Here is a 22,226-nt window from a genome sequence, read left to right as displayed (position 1 = left end):
AACTTGATACCAGCTTGCTTGTGTAGAGTGTATGGGCTTTTTTCATAACTTGTGGAACAAAGATGATGACCCGGTCTTCCTTTTTTTGCCAGGCTTTCTGTACTGTAGTCCACCATATATTACTGCTAAAAACCCCAAACTTATTGGCATCCAATGTAAAAATCCATTTTCCTGTTTTGTGGTGTGTTTTTTCTGATTCAAATTTTTTGCTTTGCGTCCTCTCCTTGTTTCTTTTTATTTTCTTTTTTTTTTTTCCCCCACTATATTGTATAAATATTTCCATAATTTTCTGTTTGGCTAAATTGAATTTTTTGCAGGTGACTAACAAATTGGCCTTTCAGGGCTCTAATGCTTCAGTCTTGAAAAGTCAGTTTTATTCTTGCTATCAATAACTTTTTGGTCTTCAAACAAGTGCAGTGGCTTTTAGTCAACATGTTGTTGTGCGGTTTTTTTTTTGTATAGAATTGTTGATAAGACCTTTTGTATTAGATTTGCTGTAGACATAACAAAGCTCCCAAAGAATATTTCTAATAAATATTTCATTGAAGCATTCTTGAGTTGTCTTGCATTCTACACAAGAATGGAACAGAATAGTCTCTTTTCATAAAATAAACATGTAGAAACATTAGGGTATAACTGCATCTTATTCGTTGACAGCGTCTTGAAATCGTGTATCTGAAGTAATATGTGATACAGTTCATGGTTTTTAACCTGTGCTTGTTAACTGCTGTGTGTTTACCATTCATCAAGGCTCCAAAGACACCTCTGCAGAAGAGCATGGATCTCTTGGGAAAACAGCTTTCCTTGTATTCCTTTGGTATAATAGGTAAGGGAATTTACGTAAATGAATTACAAAATTGTATAATGTAACTGAAACTAGCATGTAGGCTTGGGAAAATGAAAGATTTGATCTTTTAAATATTTGGCTCTTCATTTTATTGGTCACTTGGAGTTCACACCGTAAACCGTATGAAGATTACTAATGTGACCTAACTTTGATCATAAGGGTATTTACTTGTTTCTTCCTGCAAAGTACTTTTCTGACTTTTTGTCCTCTAAACGCATCTTTTTAAATTGCAGTGTGTCTTTTTTTCTGGTTCAAGGTGTGCATGATCACCTCATTGTTGGTATGTTTGGGCAACTTGACTGGTAGAAACTTTCTTCACCTTTGCCATACTAGTGGAATCATACTTTGACAGTGAAAGGAGTAACAGATTTTTATAGATATCACAATGATAAGCTTAGTTTTAGCTGTTGGAGTTCTTTTTCTTGTCCCTTTGAGGCTACGGTATTGGTTTTTACATTTATCCTGATGACCATTTTCTTTACAGGAGTTATCATGCTGGTTGGCTGGTTGCAAGGAAAGCATATTCTTGATATGTTCACAATTGGTGTAAGGTAAGAATTTTGTTTTTAAATAGTGTGGATTGTGTATTACAACAAGTTTCTCAAAGCTAGTGATGTCTATTACAATATGCTTGCATACAGACTCTGCTTTGAAATTCGTATAAGGAATTAAAAATGAAAATAGACTTTGTTACAAAAAAGCAAATTCATACCTATTTTTAAGGATATGGTACATTGTCAGTCTCTCAAACTGCATTTGTATGGTGATTTCTGAGTGTCTTCTAGAAAATCTGCAAACAGATAAGAGTTGTACGATTTGAATTTCCATCACTGAATAAGTAACTGTAATTTTATAAGTGGCATCAGGTAAACTAAGTTACTACAGTCCTTGTCATGTATTTCATTAGCTCATTTTATAGCATATTATGGAAACTTAATCCCAGGGAGTTGTCTGCTGAGGGTAATGCTGAATTAGATGATTTAACTCTAGCAATTCAGGAATTTTTCTCAGAGTACAACTACATGGACAGTGCAGAAAGCAGAAGTGCTCCTTTAAATTACAGGGTCAGACTCTAGAGATTTCCCTTTTTTTGGAGGGTGGGGGTTTTGGGAGGTGAGTGGGTCCGAGAAGCACAGTCAGCTGCATCTTTGAACATTGTGTAATGAGTTATGGTGATCTTGCTTGCACTGTTACTGGGTCTTTCATTTGTTTGTTTCTTAAATGATCTTCTGTGCCATTCCCATACTTGACTTGCTGCCACCTCATGATCTGGAAGTAACAGCTGTGGATGAGCAGTCAACATGCAGTGGTGGCATTTCCCAGTTCTGTTTAGTGCTGACTACACTTATTCTTCACAGTCATGCTTTGCACAGCTCTAACTGGTGTTTTGTGTAGGCAAAACAGACGTACAATTGATTTCTCCCTCCCCCCTGAGTTTTCTTCATACTTTTGCATAAGTAATGAATAGAAATGTCTTAAGTTACTGCATTTTGTTACTGTCTTCAGTGTGTGTTCTGTTGTGAATCTAGTTGTATATCATTCAGATGGCAGCTGATTCCTTTAACTTCCAACCTCAGTGAACAGGCACCTACAGAAACAATGTTTTGAAGTGTAAATGCATATGTATTCATGTATGATGTTATAAGACAAGATTTGTGTATTTACTTTCCTTACAGTTTGGCTGTAGCTGCAATCCCTGAAGGACTCCCAATTGTGGTAACAGTGACACTGGCTCTTGGTGTGATGAGAATGGTGAAGAAAAGGGCTATTGTAAAAAAACTGCCTATTGTTGAAACTTTAGGTATGACTAGACTAACATATAAATAGTGTTTTGATACAAATGTTGGGAAATTAACACAAATATTGATGACTAATAGTTAAAATAAAGCAGGTATTCTTATTTGCTGGTAACGTGACATTATCTTTAAAATGTTTCTAAATGTAATGCATTTTACACAGTTAGAATGTTAGAATTCAGGTTTATGTTTTTGTGGGCCCTTTAACTATGTTTTTCATAGTTAACTGAAATAAACAGTCTGTCAGTTAATAATGTGCCACAGTAGCAGTATTCTAAACAGGCTGAGTGATTGGATGTATGGAATACTCTTTATACTTGTTTGTTGCAAGACGTTCTTGTTAAATGTGTAAAATGTTTTTTTTAAAGTAAATTTTTGGTGTAAATTTAGGAGTGATAGTGACAGTTGAAAACAAATCCAGATATTAATATTATAAAAAGCTTTTTAATCATAATGCACCTTCAGGGTGTTATGCTGCTCGTATTAAAACTTCAAAAACGTTAAGGCTTAAAAACATTCTGTATGCATTGCAGTCATAAAATGTAAAACACAAGGCATGGGAAAAAAAAGTAGAAATTCTAAGTTAAACGATTCTGCTGCATTTGAATTTCTTTTGGCATTTGAAGTTTGGAAATATTTTTTCCAGTGCCTCTAGCAGAGATTCATTAGTTTTGCAAGGTTTCTCATTGCTTTTGCAATTTCACCTATTGTGTCCGGAAACATCAAGATACTGCAACACTCCTAAAATACCCTTTTCCTGAGTTAAAAAGGCATATACAATTTTCACATTTCTGTAATCTCTTTGATCTTACTGAAATTTGCAGGTTTAGTAGTCAGTCACAGTTGTGTGACGAAAACGTGGCTAGTGTTAGATGTTGCACTTTTTGATAAAGAAGAATGGCTGCTGTAAAGCAGGCTCTTAGCTTTCCTCCTCACCAGGAGTTACAATTTGAGGTTTCAGTAATGTACTTTGAGATAGAGTGGAATAAGGTGAAGGAGAGGTAGTGAATGGAAGTATTTCAGGTAAGTTGTGAATTTGGATTTTAATTACTTTTTTTGATTTATTGGATAAACTTGAGAAGAACCTTGTACAGTTATTTGTTAATAATTTAAAATTGGCTGTCTTTGTTAAATCTTGTTTTCTTTTGGGGTTTTTTTGACAGCTGCACTATTTCTAGAAATTTTCCCTGTCTAGAATACTTTGTTCTTCCTAGTTACATTGTTCTAAACAAGCATTGTCTTATAAATGTTAATGGGTTATTTCAGGTTGTTGCAACGTAATTTGTTCAGATAAAACTGGAACTCTGACAAAGAACGAAATGACTGTTACTCATATTTTTACATCAGATGGGCAGCATGCTGAGGTATGTAGTGAGACTCTTAGACTCTAGTTTTCCTTTCCACTTGTGTGTATGAGCTGAAACATGCTTGAGCCCACTGCAGGTGAAACATCAGTTAAGAAAGCATAAATTTATTGCACCAAACTCCTGTTCCTCAACTTCCAGCTAATTTGTTCTTCATTTAGTATTGCAGCCTTTGAGCTGTGTTATCCAAGCCCTCTCTAGGTACAGAAGAATTTTTTTGTGTATTATGTTAAGATCTTGAATCTCCTGCTGGTTGTAGGTCACAATAAGACAGATGCAGAGATATGGTACAAAGACAAGTTGAGAGATTGTGTTTCTCTTCATTACAGAAAGTTGAGGCTATTTTGCTGTTGCAGGTGCATAAAAACTTTTCATGTTACAAACATTTAAAATAGGGATATCCACCTTTTGACTGAAAGGCAATTTATTTTGTGAACCTTCATACTTAGTGCATACTGTCATTCTTGCTTTTTCATGATGGATGAAGTTGGAAGTAGGAGCAGGAGATGAAACATCAAACAGTGGTGGTTGAGGTTAGGGAGTTGTTGCAAGGACTGAAGTAAATGATCAAAAGCAGCAGAAATGGAAAAGCAGCAAGGTGTGGAGCTACATCTGGTTTTATGGGACTGTTTTAAAAAAAAGTTCTTAAGTTCTGGAACTCTTCTTGACCAGAGCTTTTTTCCCCACAATACAGTTAAGAGGGTCTTGTCATTGTCTTCTGTAGGCATAAATACTGACACTTTTTCTTATTCTTTCCTGTCATTTACTGATGTTTGCTTATATATCTTGTTATTTATTTTTCTATTATTAGATATCTATAGGAATACTATAATTGCTTTTTCTTTAGTACTAGCACAGTTTGTTTACATCTGGGTCAAATCAGCTGCTCCTTCCTAAAATGAAAGAGAACTTGAAATGACTGTAAAATGTCTTGGCTGTTAGTGCTGTAGACATGGAGACTTTTTTAGGATCCTGATGGGATGCCTGGCTTATGTTCTCAAACAGGGGTCCTCAAACTATGGTCCGCGGGCCGGATACGGGCCCCCCAGGGTCCTCAATCTGGCCCCCCAGTATTTACAGACCCCCCCGCCGGGGGTTGCGGGGGGGAAACCAAGCAGCCACAGATGACTGCCTGCCACTTCATCCGCGCGCCGGCCCCCTGGTTAAAAAGTTTGAGGACCCGTGCGCTAAAAATACAGTTCTAGCTCTCCGAGACCTGAGAGGCTGTTCCATTATGTTGCTGTTGTGGTTTGTTTTTTTTTTTCTTACTGGGTGAAAGTAGGACTCTCCTCTGCTTCCATTCCCCTGCAGGGGGTATGCATTATTAACCAGGATGAAGATGAATAGGAGGAAAAAATGAAAAAGCAAGAGAAATAAGAAAGATAGAAAGTTTGCCTAATACTTTAAGGAAACAACATATATTGCATTTATTTATGCTAAGAAATAAAATTGCTACTTTAAAAAAAATTAGTCTCTAATATATTTCATCGAACTCACTTGCCTTCAGTTTTTATTTCTTAATCTAGTATCTGCTACATTACAAGCTGAGTAGGAGAATCCATTAGCACTGGATAAAGTCAATCATTGTGGGTGGCGTTTTAAAAATTTTTCTATAGTTTATAGTAAAAAGCTGAGATTAAAACCGTTTGTGAACCTGGTGAATATCACATTGCATATTACCTTTTGGCTGTATGTCTTTCAGGTTACTGGAGTAGGTTATAACAGGTTTGGAGAAGTGATGCTTGATGGTGAAGTTATTCATGGTTACAACAACCCATCCATTAGCAAAATTGTTGAGGTAAGATCTTGGCACAGAGAGGTAAATTTTAATTGATGATGTAACTCAAGAACTTTGTATGGCATTTACTCTATTCTGTTTCCTCCCCTTCTCTTCCTTATCTTCTAGGCTGGTTGTGTGTGCAATGATGCTCTAATTAGAAACAACACATTAATGGGGAAGCCAACAGAAGGGGCTTTAATTGCACTTGCTATGAAGGTGCGTACTTGATGGTGCTTTTTTGAATCAGGTGACAGATGGGAAGTGTGTAGAAATAAGGTGTGGGTTTGGTCATCCCATCCCCATGTTGCGCTGCCCCCCTGCCATTTTCTTCTCCTTTGAGTCTCCTGGATTTGTGTTGCAACTGCTTATCTCCTAAGTTTCTTACTTGTTGGAACTCTTCGGGCATTCTAAAAGATGAGAGAAAATCGCTTAGAACTTAGGTGAATTATTTACTTTCAACTTTTTGCACTTAGTGCTGTCTCCGTACCTGCCACAGCTAATTCACCTGTTGAACTTTCCCAGTTCTCATCAGAAGCAGTAAGAAGTTAACTGATGTAGTGGTGACTGTAGTATTTGTAGGGCCCTTTAAGTGCAGGGTACAGTTAGTTTGGATTGTGGTCACTGTGATTAAATGTTTTGGGTTTTTTTTTTTTAATAATGCTGTGATATACCCATTACAGCTACTAAGAAATGTGGCAAGCTATCTTGGCACTTAATTTTTTTTTTTAATTTCTTTCTGTGACAGTGAATAAACTCAAACTTTGAGAGATTAATGCTTTACAGTCTGTCTTTCCCTGTGTAGCTGAGGCCTGAGGTGTATCGATATTCTTTCTGAGACTCATTCCAAGTCCCCAGTCTTTGACTGGAGAGGATCAGAGTGGTGTTATTTTGGCAAGAGCCCGTAGAAACTGAGAACAACAGGAGTGTCTCACATCTGTTGCTGGCAAGGGAGGTAGTGAAGGAGTTGTGAAGTACAGTGTAAGTACTAGGAATGGCTTACAGCAGGCTGCTGCTTCTGCATCTTCTTTAGTTGGCACCTTCTCTTGGACTTAGTTAAGTGTAGAGCATGGAATGCTGTGAGTTGCATCAGGGGTGGGGAGATAACAGCATTTGAAATTAAATGCATTTTGTTTGGAGTCTTTGTGGTTAGTTTCAGATTAAATATTTGGGTGATTCTGATCACTAAAAGTAATTTCAGGTTGGATCATTCAAACTTAAAATCAGTGATTTGCCTTCCTCATACTTTGCCACAGTCTTGTGTTAGAATTTTGTAGGCCCTTCTAGCAGAGAAATTGTACAGAAGATACTGGGGGGAAAAAAATAATGCTCTGAGGTGATAGACGTACTTTGTCAAACCAACATTGTCAGCCATTGCAAGATTTGTTTGTGAATGGTCATAATCTACAAAGGATTTCAAGATCTTTGGATCAAAGATAGTATATAGTGTTAAATGGTCTGACTTCAGATGAGGCCTGAAAGAAACTTCTAGGATTTTTCAGTGCTAGTTTGTCTAAACTGGAACAGCGTGCTCAAAAGCAACTTTGGAGATGAAACTGTTTTTTAACTAAATAATGATTATCTGAAATGTCTCAACAAGTCAATAAATTGCATACCTGTTTGAAAAGAAAAGGTCTTGACATTGTGGTAGTACTTCTGGTTTATACAGATGGGTTTAGATGGACTCCAGGAAGACTACATAAGGAAGGCTGAATATCCCTTCAGTTCGGAACAAAAATGGATGGCAGTTAAATGTGTTCACAGAACACAGCAGGTAAACTTCAGTTACTTCTTGCATTGTGCACTGGCTCTGTGGAATGGTTATCTGTCTTGTTTAATATCCTAGTTTTTTACTTCAGAAGTTATGGCAGGGTGGTGGTAGTGCATAGTCCTGGGAATATGGTTTGATAAGAGACACAATTGTAGTTTCAAGCTCTGAAGTGGAGGTTGAGAATTACAAGAAAGTCTTTGTGTAAAAGGCATACGGGGATATTATTTTAAATGTTTTGATACATGAGACTTTTAATGTGTACCTAGATGTTTTTTTTCTTCCTTCTCTTCCCCCCTCAAATATCTAAAGCAATTCTGCTAATCTGCTGCTGTTTCAGTGCTACATAGTTACATAATTAATTAAGAGCAAGATGTGTTGATGTTTGATTATGAAATACCTTTTGTTTGAAAACACAGGTTTTCTGGTTTTGATGCAGACTTTATTGATGTCAGCAGTGTCCTGGATTATCTATAGAAACCATTCTTTAACCTCTTCTTCTGTCTTCTGGGGCTTTCACATACATATTTGCATTTGTATCTAATTTAGACTAATCCAAATGTTTTTGTTACAATAACTGAGACATCATCATTGCCAGTCTGGTAACTGAAGCCTTCTAGATAAGGGCTGTTGTTACATGTACAGTCTTGGACTTACGAAAGACTTCAAAGTACTTCTGACCAAAAAAAGGCTTGCTGACAGGGTTCAAGTATCACAGTGAAATCTTTGCCTTGGAAACAAAGCATTTGGCTCCTTTTATCTGTATGGATAGTATGTTTCTATTTTCCTTGTAACTGCTATATAATTTTCATCCATGTAAGGATTTACTGTGTGTGTGGTTTGGGATCAGCTTTTCAAAAGATTGTTGAAAAACTGGTAACAGTTTTAAAGGGAGCATAGGTTATATGAAGGCTAAGAAATGTAGCAGATTTAGAAACTTAGACCTCTGTCAGTTCAGCCTATCAGCAAGATTAAGGTAATGATTACTGTGCATAAATACCTTCAGAGGGATAAAACGGCTCTATTTAAAGAGCTTTTTAGCTCAACAGGACAGAAGATGAGAATCAGTGATTGGATATTGACCTAAGGCAGCAATTCTTGATGGAAAAAGGGGGAAGGGAAGATATGAGTTGATTTAGCATTGGAGTTAAGTGTTCCAGGTAGGTGGTGGATTCTCAGTCCATTGAAACTCTCAAGGCTAGATGACTATCTGGAAAATATTATAGGAGTTAGGCATGGTAAAAGGATGCAGGTGATCTTTTTATGACCTGTGCAGCTGGTCAAATGGTGAACTAAAGGTCCTTCAGGTCTAATGTTCTGTGTAGGTTTGATTTCTGGCTTCTGCACAGCCTCTTCAATATGTAAACTGTGACCTGCAGCATCTAATGTGTATGGTGAAGTGAGATATCAATTATTAGCTTGGCTTTTTAACATTACCACTTTTGAACATGCACTGTATAGAGATACTCAACATTGAACATGCACTGTATAGAGATACTCAACAGATTTTTAGGATTGGAAGTGTAACTTGGATTTACATTATGTTCTGAAGACTTCATAGACAAGTATAGATATGCCATGCTTACATGTGCATGTCTATGTACTTGTGTGTGTATATTTATATATACATACATACACACGTTGTGTGCACATGATTTTTTTTCCTTATAGGACAAACCTGAAGTTTGCTTTATGAAGGGTGCTTACGAACAAGTCATTAGGTACTGTACATCATATAACTGTAAGGGGCAGACCCTACCTCTTGTTCAGCAACAGAGAGAGCAGTATCAACAAGAGAAGACATCTATGGGCTCTGCAGGACTTAGGGGTAAGGATGTTTCAGTGTCTCAGAATAACCTTTTTTTTTTTTAAAAAAAAAAAAGGCACTGCTTATTTAAAAGAAACAGAAACAACCAAAACTACTAGAAATTTTCTTATTGTTCAGTAAGGGCCACAGGTTTGCTTAGTTCAAAATGAGGGAGTGGAAAAACACGTGCTGTTGCCTAAGGCCTGTATAGTAACATGATTAAATTGCAAAGGGTGAGAAAAGGCCCTTGCTGGTTCCTGTCATCTCTTACCTGTGACCATAACTGAACAGTACATTGCTACCTAATAGCTTCCGTATCTCATAGATGTCTGTGGATTTTTTACAAAGTAAATATACTTTTTTTTTCTATTACTTTGGCTTCCAGCACCTGTCTGAGTTAGGCTAGCACAACTGATTATAGGTCAGAAGATGCCATTAGAATTACCTTTCGTGTTAAAAAGCTGTGTAGATTTTAAAACATAACTGAAAGAATTTTTCACAACATGACTGATAGGTGTTGGGAGGCAAGCATTATATGTGGCTGGCTTTGAGCTCTGTAAAGAGACCTCTAGGCTCTTGAGTAATTTCCATAGCTTTTTAATTTTTATATTTTTGTAAGGTATGGGTACTCTGTGGCTCAGGAAATTCCTAGGATGCAAATTTCTAGAAACTGAGAGGATATGCTAAGAGTGGTATCTCTTTGTGCAGTTTTGTTTGGACAGTCATTTTTTGTCTGCTTCAGACCACTGTCAAAAAAATCTAGGGTATTTTTTTAAAACAAGTGGATTTGCTTTTCCCTTACAACTCTAATGTCACTTAAATATATTTGAATTAAATATCCTACTGTAAAAGACATTCCAGAAAATATTCATCATGTACTAAATGAAATCTGCTTCTCTAAAAGAAAAAAAAAAAACAAAGCAGAAAATAACCATATTAACTGATCCTCCCTTTCATAGTTTTGCATAAAAGACTGCGCATGTACAGAGAAACCACAAAGCTAGATGCTGTTTCTTCCACACAGTGAAAGTATAAACACTTTAATCTGAGAATAAGCAGGAAAGTTGTCTTTAAAACCTGAAGTATGTATATTTGGTAAGAAGACTACTCTTTACAAGAAAGGAATATACCCAAGTAGGCCATTCTGAATACAGACGATAATAGGCATTGCTACCAAGGTTTAAAAAAGAAAAATGGCGATTCCCGCCCTCTGCTTTATGCTGGCCTACTATTTTAAAACGGTTGTTTTAAATGCTGATGTAAATGTTAATTTCAAATCTTAACCTTCTTTTTTCTTTGTCTCCTAAAAGTTCTGGCCTTAGCTTCTGGTCCTGAATTAGGACAACTGACTTTTTTGGGGCTTGTGGGAATAATTGATCCTCCACGGACTGGTGTAAAAGAAGCTGTTACTACACTTATCACATCAGGTGTTGCAATAAAAATGATTACTGGAGATTCACAGGAGACTGCAGTTGCCATTGGTAGGAATAGTCCACCTGTCACATTTCACTTGTTTTCTGTTTTGGCAGTGCCTAGCTAATTGTTGTAAAGCATAGGTATTAAGTCTTCAACATTTGTGAGTTCTGTGTATTAGGTTAACATATGGTACAGTGGAATTAGGAGGAAAAAAACCCACAAAACCCCAGCACCCTAACCTGAAGTGATCCTTTGATTTCAGCCTGAACTGTAGTGTTTCTAATTTGGTTAATGTATGACTTTTGCTACCTGAAACCATGCATTTTTGTACTGTATTTTGTTAAAACATGCTTGATTTCTGATTCTTGTTATTACATCCCCCACTAATCTCCCTACCGTCAGCTTTCAGACGCCCATCTTGGAGAAACAGTGAGAAACTAAAATAGTCAGCGATAATGAGTATTTAGGATGTATTGCACTTTTGAAGCTTAAGTACAATTAATAAATATTCAAACAAACTACTACTTTAATGTATTATATTGTAAAAAGTAAAAGTACTTTAACCAGAATATTATTTTTTTATATACAGGATGATGAACAAATTGTTGAATGTGCACATGAAAAGTATATTCTCAGATTAGCAGTGCTGTCAGAGGATTTTTTTCACCCTTTCCTCCCCCATGTCATTTTTCATTTTCTGTTTTGTTATTTTTGAACTGTGAATTCTTTAGAGATAACTTAGCTCTTGTGTTTATATGATACCTGGCATAATGAATTGCAGATTTTTTTAGTCCTAAAATTTGTAAGGGAAGAAATATCAGATTAGAATATACTTTGTAGCATGTGTTACTCAAGGGTTCAGATAAATTCCCTTCAGTATACTTAATTAGTAAGGTGTTAAGATGTTCTGTTCCAGGCATTTAAAATCTGAAATGCCGCAGAAAATAGTAGGTTTAAAAAAATAAAACTGGGTACTTAATGTTTTAAAAGGGTAAATTATTACAATGCCTTTTTTATTACTTATTTCCAGCAAGTCGACTGGGATTGTATTCAAAAAATTCACAGGCGATCTCTGGAGAAGAAATAGATGATTTGGATATTCAGCAGCTTTCTCAAATAACGCCAAAGGTTTGTTTTGATATACTACTTACTAAAATGCAATAAAGGACATATTTTATATTGAGAAATACTTTTGTCTGTGGAAAGCTAAACTAACTTCCGAGATGCAAATAATGTGGTTCTAATAGAAATGATAACAGTACATTACTAGAGGCTTTTAGTACAGAAACTGTCCCAGATCAAACAAGTATCTTTGTTTGACATAAAACCGTACTGAAATATATTTCTCTCAACTCACAAGTTTATCTTTTTTAGTGAGCTTGTTTTTCTCTCTCTTAATGATTTGATTTGTTTTTACCTTTCAATGCCTGTATTGGAACTTTCATTTTGCCACTTCTCACTTTGAGTGACATCACCTTTTTGTCTTTTTGTAGTGTTAGACCGTTTTACTTTTTGAAGTAGCTCAGCTCATATATGTGTAACTTTAAAGTTATGTTCAGACAGTCCATCCTTTTGTAATTCATAAAAGGAGCTGTCTGTATCTTTAATGATTCTTAATTCTTAATCAAGTCATTGGTTGTGAATTTTGAAAGGGTCTATTTATTAAGCTACTGTTTAATAATTTTTAATTATTAAAAGCTAAAGGTATTAGCCAGTGTCAGTTTAAATGTGAAGGCATAATCAAATGCAGTTCAGGTTCAGCCTTGGCTATGTTGCAAAATTTATGCATGAAAATGGTGCCCTGTTTGCAAAAGACTGCAAAATTAGACTGCAGCATACTTGAGTCTGATGTAAGCAAGACAAAAGCCAGTATTTACAGTCAAGAAATGTGCATGACAGCTTTGTCTCTTTCCTTGGTGAGTCACACAAACTTCGAAAAAAAGAATTGTGTGGCAAATAGTAATTTTTGGTTTATTTGGTAATACTTGCTCTTAAGGGCTGTCTACTTTAAGTAGCTGAAATAGCTACACATTTACTTTGTGCATGTTTGACCTGAGACCCAATTAATTTTCTAGGCATTTATTTAAAATCTTACTAGGAATTAATTAAAATCAACCAGTAATATTGATATCTGTGTACAGTCTAAAGTGGCTGTTGAGAAGTCCAACTTCTTATCCAGTTTCTTAAAAAGGAAAAATACATGTGCGTGCTAACAGTAAGGTTATGGAAAACTAAATTCCACGTGCTGAAATTTAAATTTACAGAGAAGACTAGAGACAAAAAAAATCTGAAAATTAATATAATCTTCTAAGATGAAATCTATATTAATTAGCTTTAAAAATTCGATCTGTTAATAATATGCTATGTAAAGTAGTAAAATTGAAACGTCCTGAGTAGCTTGGCACTAGTGCTGATAAGAGACAAGGACATTAACTGTAGTCAGCATGATGATTGCCTGCATGAATTTAGTCAGGAAGGCCAGCAGCAACCCATTCTATCTACCTCAGTTGCTCCATGATTTCAGAAGTTTTTAAAATTATATACTGTATCTTGAAATAAGTAGTACCAACTTTGTTTACCAGAGCACACTTTGAATCTTTTCTGGAATTAATGATTTCACTCTATTAAAAACGCAGCTTACTGGTGCTTCAACTTTAGAGCTAACGAGTACAGTTGACCTTTGATAGTATTTTTTTATCCTCTGGCTTTATAGAATCCAGTGTGATTCTTTTATTTTGTCACATTTTCACTAATTCTTCATTGTGCTTTTAACAGGTTGCAGTGTTTTACAGAGCCAGTCCCCGACATAAATTAAAAATTATAAAGGTATGTCTTACTAGAGGCTGGAATACTGGATACTGTTTGTGGTGCCTTTACTTAAATTATAACATGCTGCAGTGTATCGATATGAAATCGGAAATGCATTTGATTTGAAAGTGAAATGCATGTGAAAAAAATTGCCTAGAAAAATGCATAGTGCCCACAAGGGAAAGGCAGCTGCTGGTAGGCAGCGTCATGCTTTATATAGGGAGGTGGGGACTGATTGAGGTTTTGTCATGTAGCAGTTGAATTGACTAGGAACATGAAAGAACCATATTCTGATACTTCTTAGAACAAGATAAAAGGGCATGGATTTGAAGCCATGTCTGAGGTAATGCTTCTATTCAGAAGGTAGTGAAGAGGGACCTACTCAACGTAACAATCGGAAGAACTGGAAAAGCAACATTAAGCAGAAGGAAGTCAAATGTTAAGACAGTTGGAATGTATCAAGAATTTTAAGAGGGTGGTAATGTTAAAATGCAAGTACAATATAATCTTTCTGTCTAGAGGTTTTTTACTTTCTCTTAAAGGCAGATCTTACGTACCCTAGCTTTACAGTTTGGGCTCTTTGAATATGTGAACTGATGTTTAATCTAATATCTTGTATAAAAATTAATTGATATACAAACAGCTGCTGCTTTTCTTTTAAGGAAGTTACAGTGGAATTGTAAGAAATTGGAGGGGTGGGGGTGGTGACCAATGACGCCAACCTTGTATCTAGAATAACTTTATAGGATGGATTATTTCAATCCCTGATATAAATTGATTTCCCTTTCTTTAGTCCCTGCAAAATAACGGTGCAGTAGTAGCTATGACGGGAGATGGAGTGAATGATGCTGTTGCTCTGAAGGCTGCAGATATTGGTGTAGCAATGGGACAAACCGGAACAGATGTTTGTAAAGAGGCAGCAGATATGATCCTTGTGGATGATGATTTTCAGACAATAATGTAGGTGGCATTTATGTACATAACTTGTGCTATATAGTTTTAATGAAATGTGGTCTGAGTTAAAAACAAAAGGAATTCCCCAAACTTGTAAGTGTAGCAGCTGTGAATGAGTTCTCCACTAAATCAGGAGATTAATCTTTATGGTGATTACACGTATTATCCTTTTAAAGATCTGGGAGTATAATAGTATGAGGAGCAGCTAAGCATTTCTGTCTTTTTATGTATCTTAATAATATAAGAATGTATCTACATATTTAGAAGTTTTGCTACTTTGGTCTTGTACATAGATCAGATATAAGTAACAAAGGAGGTTATACATGTGTGTGCTATAAAAGCTAACCTGTATTTCTGCTTCTCCATGTAGAATTATGGTAGTAGCATATTTGGAAATGTAACTGAGGTGGAATTGTGAGTCTGTTAGCTGTCAGTAGGATTCATCTTAATTTAATTTCTTACTTTGGAAGCATGAATCACATGTAAGAACAAGAGACCACATTCCTCTCTACTTAAAAATTTTACAGTGCTGCGTTTTCAAGTCTCTATGTGGTAGTGTTTCAGAAAAGGAAAGGAATATAAGCTATTAAAGTATCACAGGTGAAAATAAATTACCAACTTCTGGTAACCAGCTGTTCACTATTTTGTTTGGTTGACTTCAAAGAGAGCAGAGCTAAACTTACCTCATTTTGAATTTAATCCATCTGACTTTTGAAGGTAGCGGTTGTTGGCAGAGCTGAACTGCTGCCTAGTGAGATAGGCTTCATTTCAAAATTATACATCAATCTCAGAACACTTCGGTTTGTCTGAAAGTATGATGCTTAACCCTTGGGAAGAAGTGAAATGCAGAAGTACAGTGTAAGAAAATCTACGTAGGCAGCAGTATGCCAACAGAAGATCTCTTACTTAAAACTTTCCATACTAATTCATCCAACAGTCATGTGCTGTTGTGCAAAAACAAAGGGAATAATTAAGCTATTCAAAAGAGTACATAGGATGGACATCTATGGTAAGTACTTCAGCTGGGCTTGATGAGGATTTTGTTGGAATGCTTTACCCAGTTTTGCTCACCTCATCAGGGAAGCTCTCAACAGGAGAGTGAAAAGTTATGAGTGCTAATGGGGGAAGAAATATGAGCTTCCACAGTTCTACATCCTTCTTCCAACCCCTTGTAACTTTTAGGACAAAAAATTCAAAAGAAATGCTGATTAAATTGTTATTCTTGGCTACTGGGAGAATGGAAGGAAGAAACCTGTTTTATTTGCAGCAGAGTAGACTTGATTTAGCTATTTAGATAAAGATTTTTAGATAAAGTAGACTTTAGCACTACCATAGTCATGATAATGTGATAGGCAAGTTGAAACACATGCTGGAGGTTGAGAAGATGGTCTATCATTCTGGTGTAGTAAACATACATGGTCTTCTAAAGTCATACTGTATTTCTATGGTTTTGTAAAAGTGTGTGGGTGTGGGTTTATTTTAATTATCTAACTTGAATTGAAAGGCCTCATCAGGGATGATGGTGAATCTTGGACAAGGAGGAGATTTTACTATTGATACCTCATTTTGAAAGTTAAGCAGCTGGAAAAATAACTTGTCATTAATCTCTTAGTGAAGTTGAAAAACTGACTGCTAAAGTTACAAGAACCTCAATTCAATTTGTTCTTGATGTTTGTATTGCTGCTTAAAGGATTTGTTTAAATTAATTAAAACAAATAAAATTTATTTTTTTTGGCAGTAGTCTCGTTAGTCTAGTGATGTACTCTTTGTTTTTAATTGCAGGTCTGCAATTGAAGAGGGTAAAGGAATTTATAATAACATAAAAAATTTTGTTAGATTTCAACTGAGCACGTAAGTTTTTGAAAATTTAGCAATATCAGAAGGTTATAACTACATTATGAATTAAAGCATCATGAAGTAGATGCTGCATAAATTAATGTGAACATCGTAAATTTTGCATAGGATGCTGATATGCTATGCTTTTGAACATTCAGTAATTTGTATTTGGTGGCTTGTTTCATTTTTAAAGAACCAGAAAATAGTGCAATAAACAGACATCTAACTTTGTCACAGTTCTTCCTGTTAAGATGTGAAAAGTCAGTAACTGAGAGGATGGAGCATAGCTACCTTTGGGTCCTTGTTTAAAGGAGAAAGAAGTTAGTAGTCATTCCCTCCTTAACCAGAACATGTACATCAAATAGAAGAAACCAGGGAAATGGGAGGTTAGTTTCTCTGTAATCCATGTACTTGCTTGTGGAGTGAGATAGCTCTGAGAAGCTGAATTACTTTTCTTGCATATAAGGATTCCTGTGCTAACTGTTTCTTGTCTTACGTACATGATGACAAGAGTTCAGATTTTTGCTGAATGAGTTACCTTTTTTTTTCTGTTCACCTTTGTCGGGAGAGCATAATCGTGTTCAGTAGAGCGCGAAACTTGGAATTACTCTAAGCCTTGCTCTCTTCTAGTTGGTTATGAAACCACTTAATCTTGCACTGAAAGCAATCTGTGCATACTAATTTAGAGAGGTTTCTAATACCAGGCTTGCAAACAGCTAATCTGTTTCCAGTCTTTTGCTTAGCCTTCTCATCTTGCTAATGATGAGGGGTGGCAGAAGTACTTCTAGGAAGCTTGAGTAGTACCTTGCCTTGACTGATTAGTCAAAATAGTGACAGGTGCACAGGGTGGCTGTGTTTACATCAAAGATGTAAAAGCAATTTGTTTTTCAAAACTGTAATTAGAAGTTCTGTTTCTTGCACGATGAAAGTAAGGACCCAGTTGCCTGGTGAAAAATCAATTAGGTGAAGGTAAGTGATAACCCTGAAATGTTATCTTAAAGTTTGGGAGGCTTCTAAGACACAAATTTGCTGCCTTTTTATTGCCAAAACAATGCTGGTTTAAATACGGACTGTGTCAAGATGAATAATCTAAATTCATTCATGTTCTACCTTTAAAGCTAGGCTTATGTCAGTCATGATTCACACTGTCAAAATCTGTATCTACTCTTAAGCAGTTGAAGTGTTGACTACAAAGCAGTTATCAGTGGATCTTCACAAATGTTCCATGCTGACAGTTATAAAAATGGATTCTTTCAACAGGAGTATAGCAGCACTGACTTTAATCTCACTGGCTACATTAATGAACTTTCCTAACCCTCTCAATGCCATGCAGATCTTATGGATCAATATTATTATGGATGGACCTCCAGCTCAAAGGTAAGTACTTATTTTAAATTCCAGTAGAGGTCTGTAGTCCTTCTGTTTCAGCAAGTAAAATGGTTGCTTATAAAGAAAACTTCAGTGAAATGCTTCTGAATCATCAAGAGTTTTTCTTTGAATCACAATGTTTGCATTGTAGTTCTATGCTCATTCCTTTTAGTTTGTTTTAGAATCTAATTATAATTATGGGGACAGTGTGGATACCTAAAGAGCATGGATATGCCCATGAAATTTGCATGCAGGATTCTGGCTTCCCTCTGGGTTCTTCCTCTGACCCTCTTCATTGCAAGTAGATAGTGGAGGGAAGGTGGAAAGAAATTAGCAGTAAATTCCTTAGCTAGCTTGACAATAGTAACAGAAATAGGGAATGTAACTAATACTGCAGCTTGCTTTAAAATTAACATCTGGTAATTTTAATACGGTCGGATATCATGTGTTTATGGACTCTCAAACTGCAGTATTAGAATATTGCCTGTTACTAATACATTTAACTAAGTTTACAGAAAGTGAAAATATGTGCTTATTTGCATGAAATTATTTTTGGGCTGTGGAGAGAAGATTAAAATCTTTCTTTCAACTCAGAAAATCTGGTCCTTAAGTTAGAAGCAGTGAATTATTTTTACAATGATAAAAATCTAAGATGTTGTTTTAATTGTAAGTCTTGGGGTGGAGCCTGTGGATAAAGATGTTATTCGGAAGCCTCCAAGAAATTTGAAGGACAGCATTCTGACCAAAAACCTGATTGTTAAAATACTGGTTTCATCAATAATTATCGTGTGTGGGACACTGTTCGTCTTCTGGAGAGAGGTATGACAAAAATACAAAACTTAAAGCAGTAACAAAGTAAACTTCTAATTTAAAAGAAGTCCTTTTTATACCAGCAGTTGGAATTCAGAATTTACATGAACTTAGCTGCAAGTTTTGTCCATGCTTATTAAATAATCTTCAGCTAGCAGGTTAGCAAGAAAGATTTTCAAAGTAGTTGTTGAAGTGAGGGATACAGTTTTATTCTCCAGTCTCTATTTTAAGACAGACTTTTCCAGGTCCCAAATCTACTTGGGAAACCTTGGCCCATAGAAAGTAAATGTACAAATCTTCTAGCCAGACTGTTATGAAACAGCTATTTGACTTTCTTTTCCCAATAGAGAAAAATGTTTGAACTTTTGGTAGCACATCATAGAATTCTTGGTATTGCATGTGCTTGCATAAATGCTTGTCAGGAGGCTTCATTTAATCATAGCTTGGAATTACAAATTGTTATAAGTTACAGGTACATAATGTTTGCGGTATGATTTTATTAAATTAGCTTGGGGCAAACAAGTTGCTTTTGCTTTCATTTACTAGCTAGTAGAACTTGAATTGTTGTAATAACTTTGTTTAGTTGCAGAGGATTTAAAACATGCTAAAACTATTTCATTTTCTTTTGGCAGTTAAGAGACAACGTAATAACACCTCGAGATACAACCATGACTTTCACCTGTTTTGTATTTTTTGATATGTTCAATGCTTTGAGTTCTAGATCTCAGGTAAGTGATATATATTGTCTATTTACATAGTATTTACACAATAAGCAGAATTTTCCTTGAGGGATCTTGTTGCATTCATTTCAAATGTTTTCCAGCAGATTTACTTCATATCTGCTATTAAGCTTCAAAGTTTCACATATTTACTAGGTAGGATTTTTTGAATTACAGCTAAGTATTAGTTTCCTTAATGTGTTTACACAATGCAGAGCTGGTAGTAATACTTCTGTCCTGACAGAAGCAAGGAAGTTTTTATTCAAAGCTGAAGTGCAGTGGTCCTTTGTACTGCTGTATACACTTGGTTGGGTTTTTTTCCCTGAAAACTCTTAGTTCAGCATCCTAGCCAGAATCTGAAATTTCTGGAAGGCCTTAACTTTATTTTGTAACCCTAAACCCATAATCCAAGGAAAAATTCTTAAACTGTTCTGTCTATATATTTGTTTTAAGGAAGCAAATCTTGAAATCTTGTGCTAGTTGGAGAAAAGTACATTGCTGGTATAATATTACATTTACACTAATTTGCAGTGTATTTTCCGATGTGAATTATCAGGATCAACAAAACCACTTCCTTCTAGTGTAGAGGGAGTCCTCTTAATGCACTGTACTTGCAGAAAAGCTCAAAATAGAGGTTCTTGACTCTGAAGACAAGATTTGTACTGTTTAGCAGAGAGAACTTGTTCTGGATTATATAAAAGGTCAACAAGATTTTTTTTTTTTAATTTTTCCAAAAATCTGGATGAAAAGAAACTGTAATCATGAATTATTTCAGTGTCATGTGCTGTTTTGCTTTACAGACAAAATCTGTGTTTGAGATTGGACTCTGCAGTAACAAAATGTTCTGCTATGCCGTCCTTGGATCTATAATGGGGCAATTACTGGTCATTTACTTTCCCCCACTTCAGAAGGTTTTCCAAACCGAGAGCCTGAGTGTCTTGGGTAAGAACAGTTCCCTTTTCAAAACTGTACAATAGGGATTAATTTGCAAATGCATTAGCTGATGGTTCTGTAAGAGCACTTTCTGGCTGTTTGCATACAACAGGAATACAAACCCTGCTGACTTTTGGTTTTTTTTCTCTCTCAAAAAAAAAATAAAAAAGTCCTTCTAGATGTTTTCTTTGGGAACCATGATTTAAATGCTTATGGTACACAACTGATCAGCACATTCTTAAATTTCATAGGTGTTTATGTGTATTAGGTTTCTTAATTTTTGCCTACATCAAAACTTATGTTAAGCATAGACTTTATTGAAGTTTTTTTAAGCACTGTTAATAATGCTATTCAGCATTCTTTAAATATAAACACTTTATTTAGAAACGTTGATCCCTTATTTAATAATTAATTGTGTTGTTGTAGGGTAAAAAGACATGAGGATTTTAAGCAGCTATAGATACCGCTGTTGGCCTCATAAGACGTTTATTATCTTGTGGTTTTCTGGAATTAAATGATTGTCACAAAATACATATTTTTACATAATTCTCTTTATTGAAGTGTTATTTCTGATGATACTAATATTTTTTCAGTATTAAGTTAATTATATTGCTAAGTGTTCTTTGTTTTCATAGGTGTTAATAAAAATAGGGTTATGAAATACATCAGAAGTTTGAAATACCATGGCCTCTACTTTTGATTTGTGCTTAAACTATGCATGTTAATCTTATGTTGCAAAAATTGATTCTTGCTTTATTTCTCCTGAACTTCTCCAATGATTGGGAGACAATTTGAAAGTCTTAATAGACTTGTTCTTTTTTAAGTTCCCTCAGCTTTAAATAGCAAATTATCTCTTTCCAGATTTACTGTTTCTTCTGGGACTCACTTCCTCTGTGTGCATAGTCACTGAGATCATAAAGAAGTTTGAAAGAAGCAAGGAAAAGATCCAGAAACGTGGAAGTTCTTCTTCGTCAACTTCGTCTTTTCTCGATGTATGATGCATATTGCATTCTTTTGTTTGCAAACTTAGAGATTGCTGTCTAAAGATGTAGGAGAAAGCAAAACATTATTTGGAGGATAAAGAAATCCTGAGGGCTTTTGACAAGTCCTTTGTTTCACTGGGTAATGATGAACATTCATGTTTCAAGACTGTTTAGAATTTAACTTCCACCTGTGGGAGTAACAAATGACATTATGCAACTTTGGTAACATTTTTCCTCAAACATAAATTTACTTTTGAGATTGAACGGGATTTTGCGGGGGTGGGGTGAGGGTGGGGTCTAATTTAAAGAAAGATCTAAGCCCAAGTCCCATTTTCTGCACTTAAAAGATATAACTGTGTAAAATCCTTCTCTTAGATATAAATATTTTAGTTCGGTTTTATTTAAAACATTGTACTATTTTACTTTTATGGTGGTGGGACTTTGCTACTAATACACAGATAAAAGAAATATTTCAGAGGCATTCCACTGGGTTTAGAGTCTGTCTCAAGAGTGCCATATTCTAGCTACTGTATTTATTTACTTTATCCTGCAATGTGTGAGCGGCTCAAGTACCTTGTGCTAGTTTTTTGTATCCCAAGTTTTGGTTTTTTGCACAGGATGTGACCGCTGTTGGATCACTGTTTCTCTTTTCTTTATTCTGTGATTGAAAAGCCTATACTGCAATTTGAAGTAAATGTTTGCTTTCTTAAAAGTGTGTTGTCTCTTTGTCTTAAAAGAAACTGGCATTTACACCAGATTAGCATGCTTGTTTTGATACAATTTTAGATCCAGTCTTTGTTCATGTCTTGTTCATATTTACTTTAGCTTATGACTGTTAGATCACTTGAGTGATTTTAAGACGGTACTGTTGAAATGACTTGTAGTGTATTGAATTAGAAAATGAATGCACTAATCCTCACTCTAATGGCAAAACCCCCCACCCTTTCTTTGAAAAAGAAGCTTGATTTTCCTTCTTCCTTCTTTCACTGTGACTATAAAAAATAAACTTTTTACTGGTAGTTTAACTTAAAAATTTAACC

At 35.5% G+C, this 22,226-nt stretch overlaps 1 protein-coding gene across 4 annotated transcripts in view; it reads left to right on the top strand.

Annotated features, from left to right (window-relative positions):
* Window positions 1-21,898, top strand: part of ATP2C1 (ATPase secretory pathway Ca2+ transporting 1) — a 49,964-nt gene extending 28,066 nt beyond the window's left edge. For all 4 annotated transcript variants that reach the window (XM_055708195.1, XM_055708194.1, XM_055708197.1 and 1 more), the window contains exons 11-28: window positions 751-826; window positions 1,332-1,398; window positions 2,524-2,648; window positions 3,910-4,007; window positions 5,710-5,805; window positions 5,914-6,003; window positions 7,454-7,558; window positions 9,224-9,380; window positions 10,670-10,840; window positions 11,806-11,903; window positions 13,551-13,601; window positions 14,377-14,543; window positions 16,320-16,388; window positions 17,634-17,750; window positions 18,413-18,560; window positions 19,184-19,279; window positions 20,071-20,212; window positions 21,065-21,898. In XM_055708195.1, the coding sequence (XP_055564170.1) occupies window positions 751-826; window positions 1,332-1,398; window positions 2,524-2,648; window positions 3,910-4,007; window positions 5,710-5,805; window positions 5,914-6,003; window positions 7,454-7,558; window positions 9,224-9,380; window positions 10,670-10,840; window positions 11,806-11,903; window positions 13,551-13,601; window positions 14,377-14,543; window positions 16,320-16,388; window positions 17,634-17,750; window positions 18,413-18,560; window positions 19,184-19,279; window positions 20,071-20,212; window positions 21,065-21,201 (2,010 nt within the window). In that variant the 3' untranslated portion in view covers window positions 21,202-21,898. The remainder of the gene's footprint in view (window positions 1-750; window positions 827-1,331; window positions 1,399-2,523; window positions 2,649-3,909; window positions 4,008-5,709; window positions 5,806-5,913; window positions 6,004-7,453; window positions 7,559-9,223; window positions 9,381-10,669; window positions 10,841-11,805; window positions 11,904-13,550; window positions 13,602-14,376; window positions 14,544-16,319; window positions 16,389-17,633; window positions 17,751-18,412; window positions 18,561-19,183; window positions 19,280-20,070; window positions 20,213-21,064) is intronic.
* The last annotated feature ends 328 nt before the right edge of the window (window positions 21,899-22,226 follow it).

This window comes from Falco cherrug, chromosome 4 (genome assembly GCF_023634085.1).
Source record: "Falco cherrug isolate bFalChe1 chromosome 4, bFalChe1.pri, whole genome shotgun sequence".
Taxonomy (NCBI): domain Eukaryota; kingdom Metazoa; phylum Chordata; class Aves; order Falconiformes; family Falconidae; genus Falco; species Falco cherrug.
Note: the sequence above shows the minus strand (reverse complement) of the source record. Positions and strands in the feature narration are given on the sequence as shown.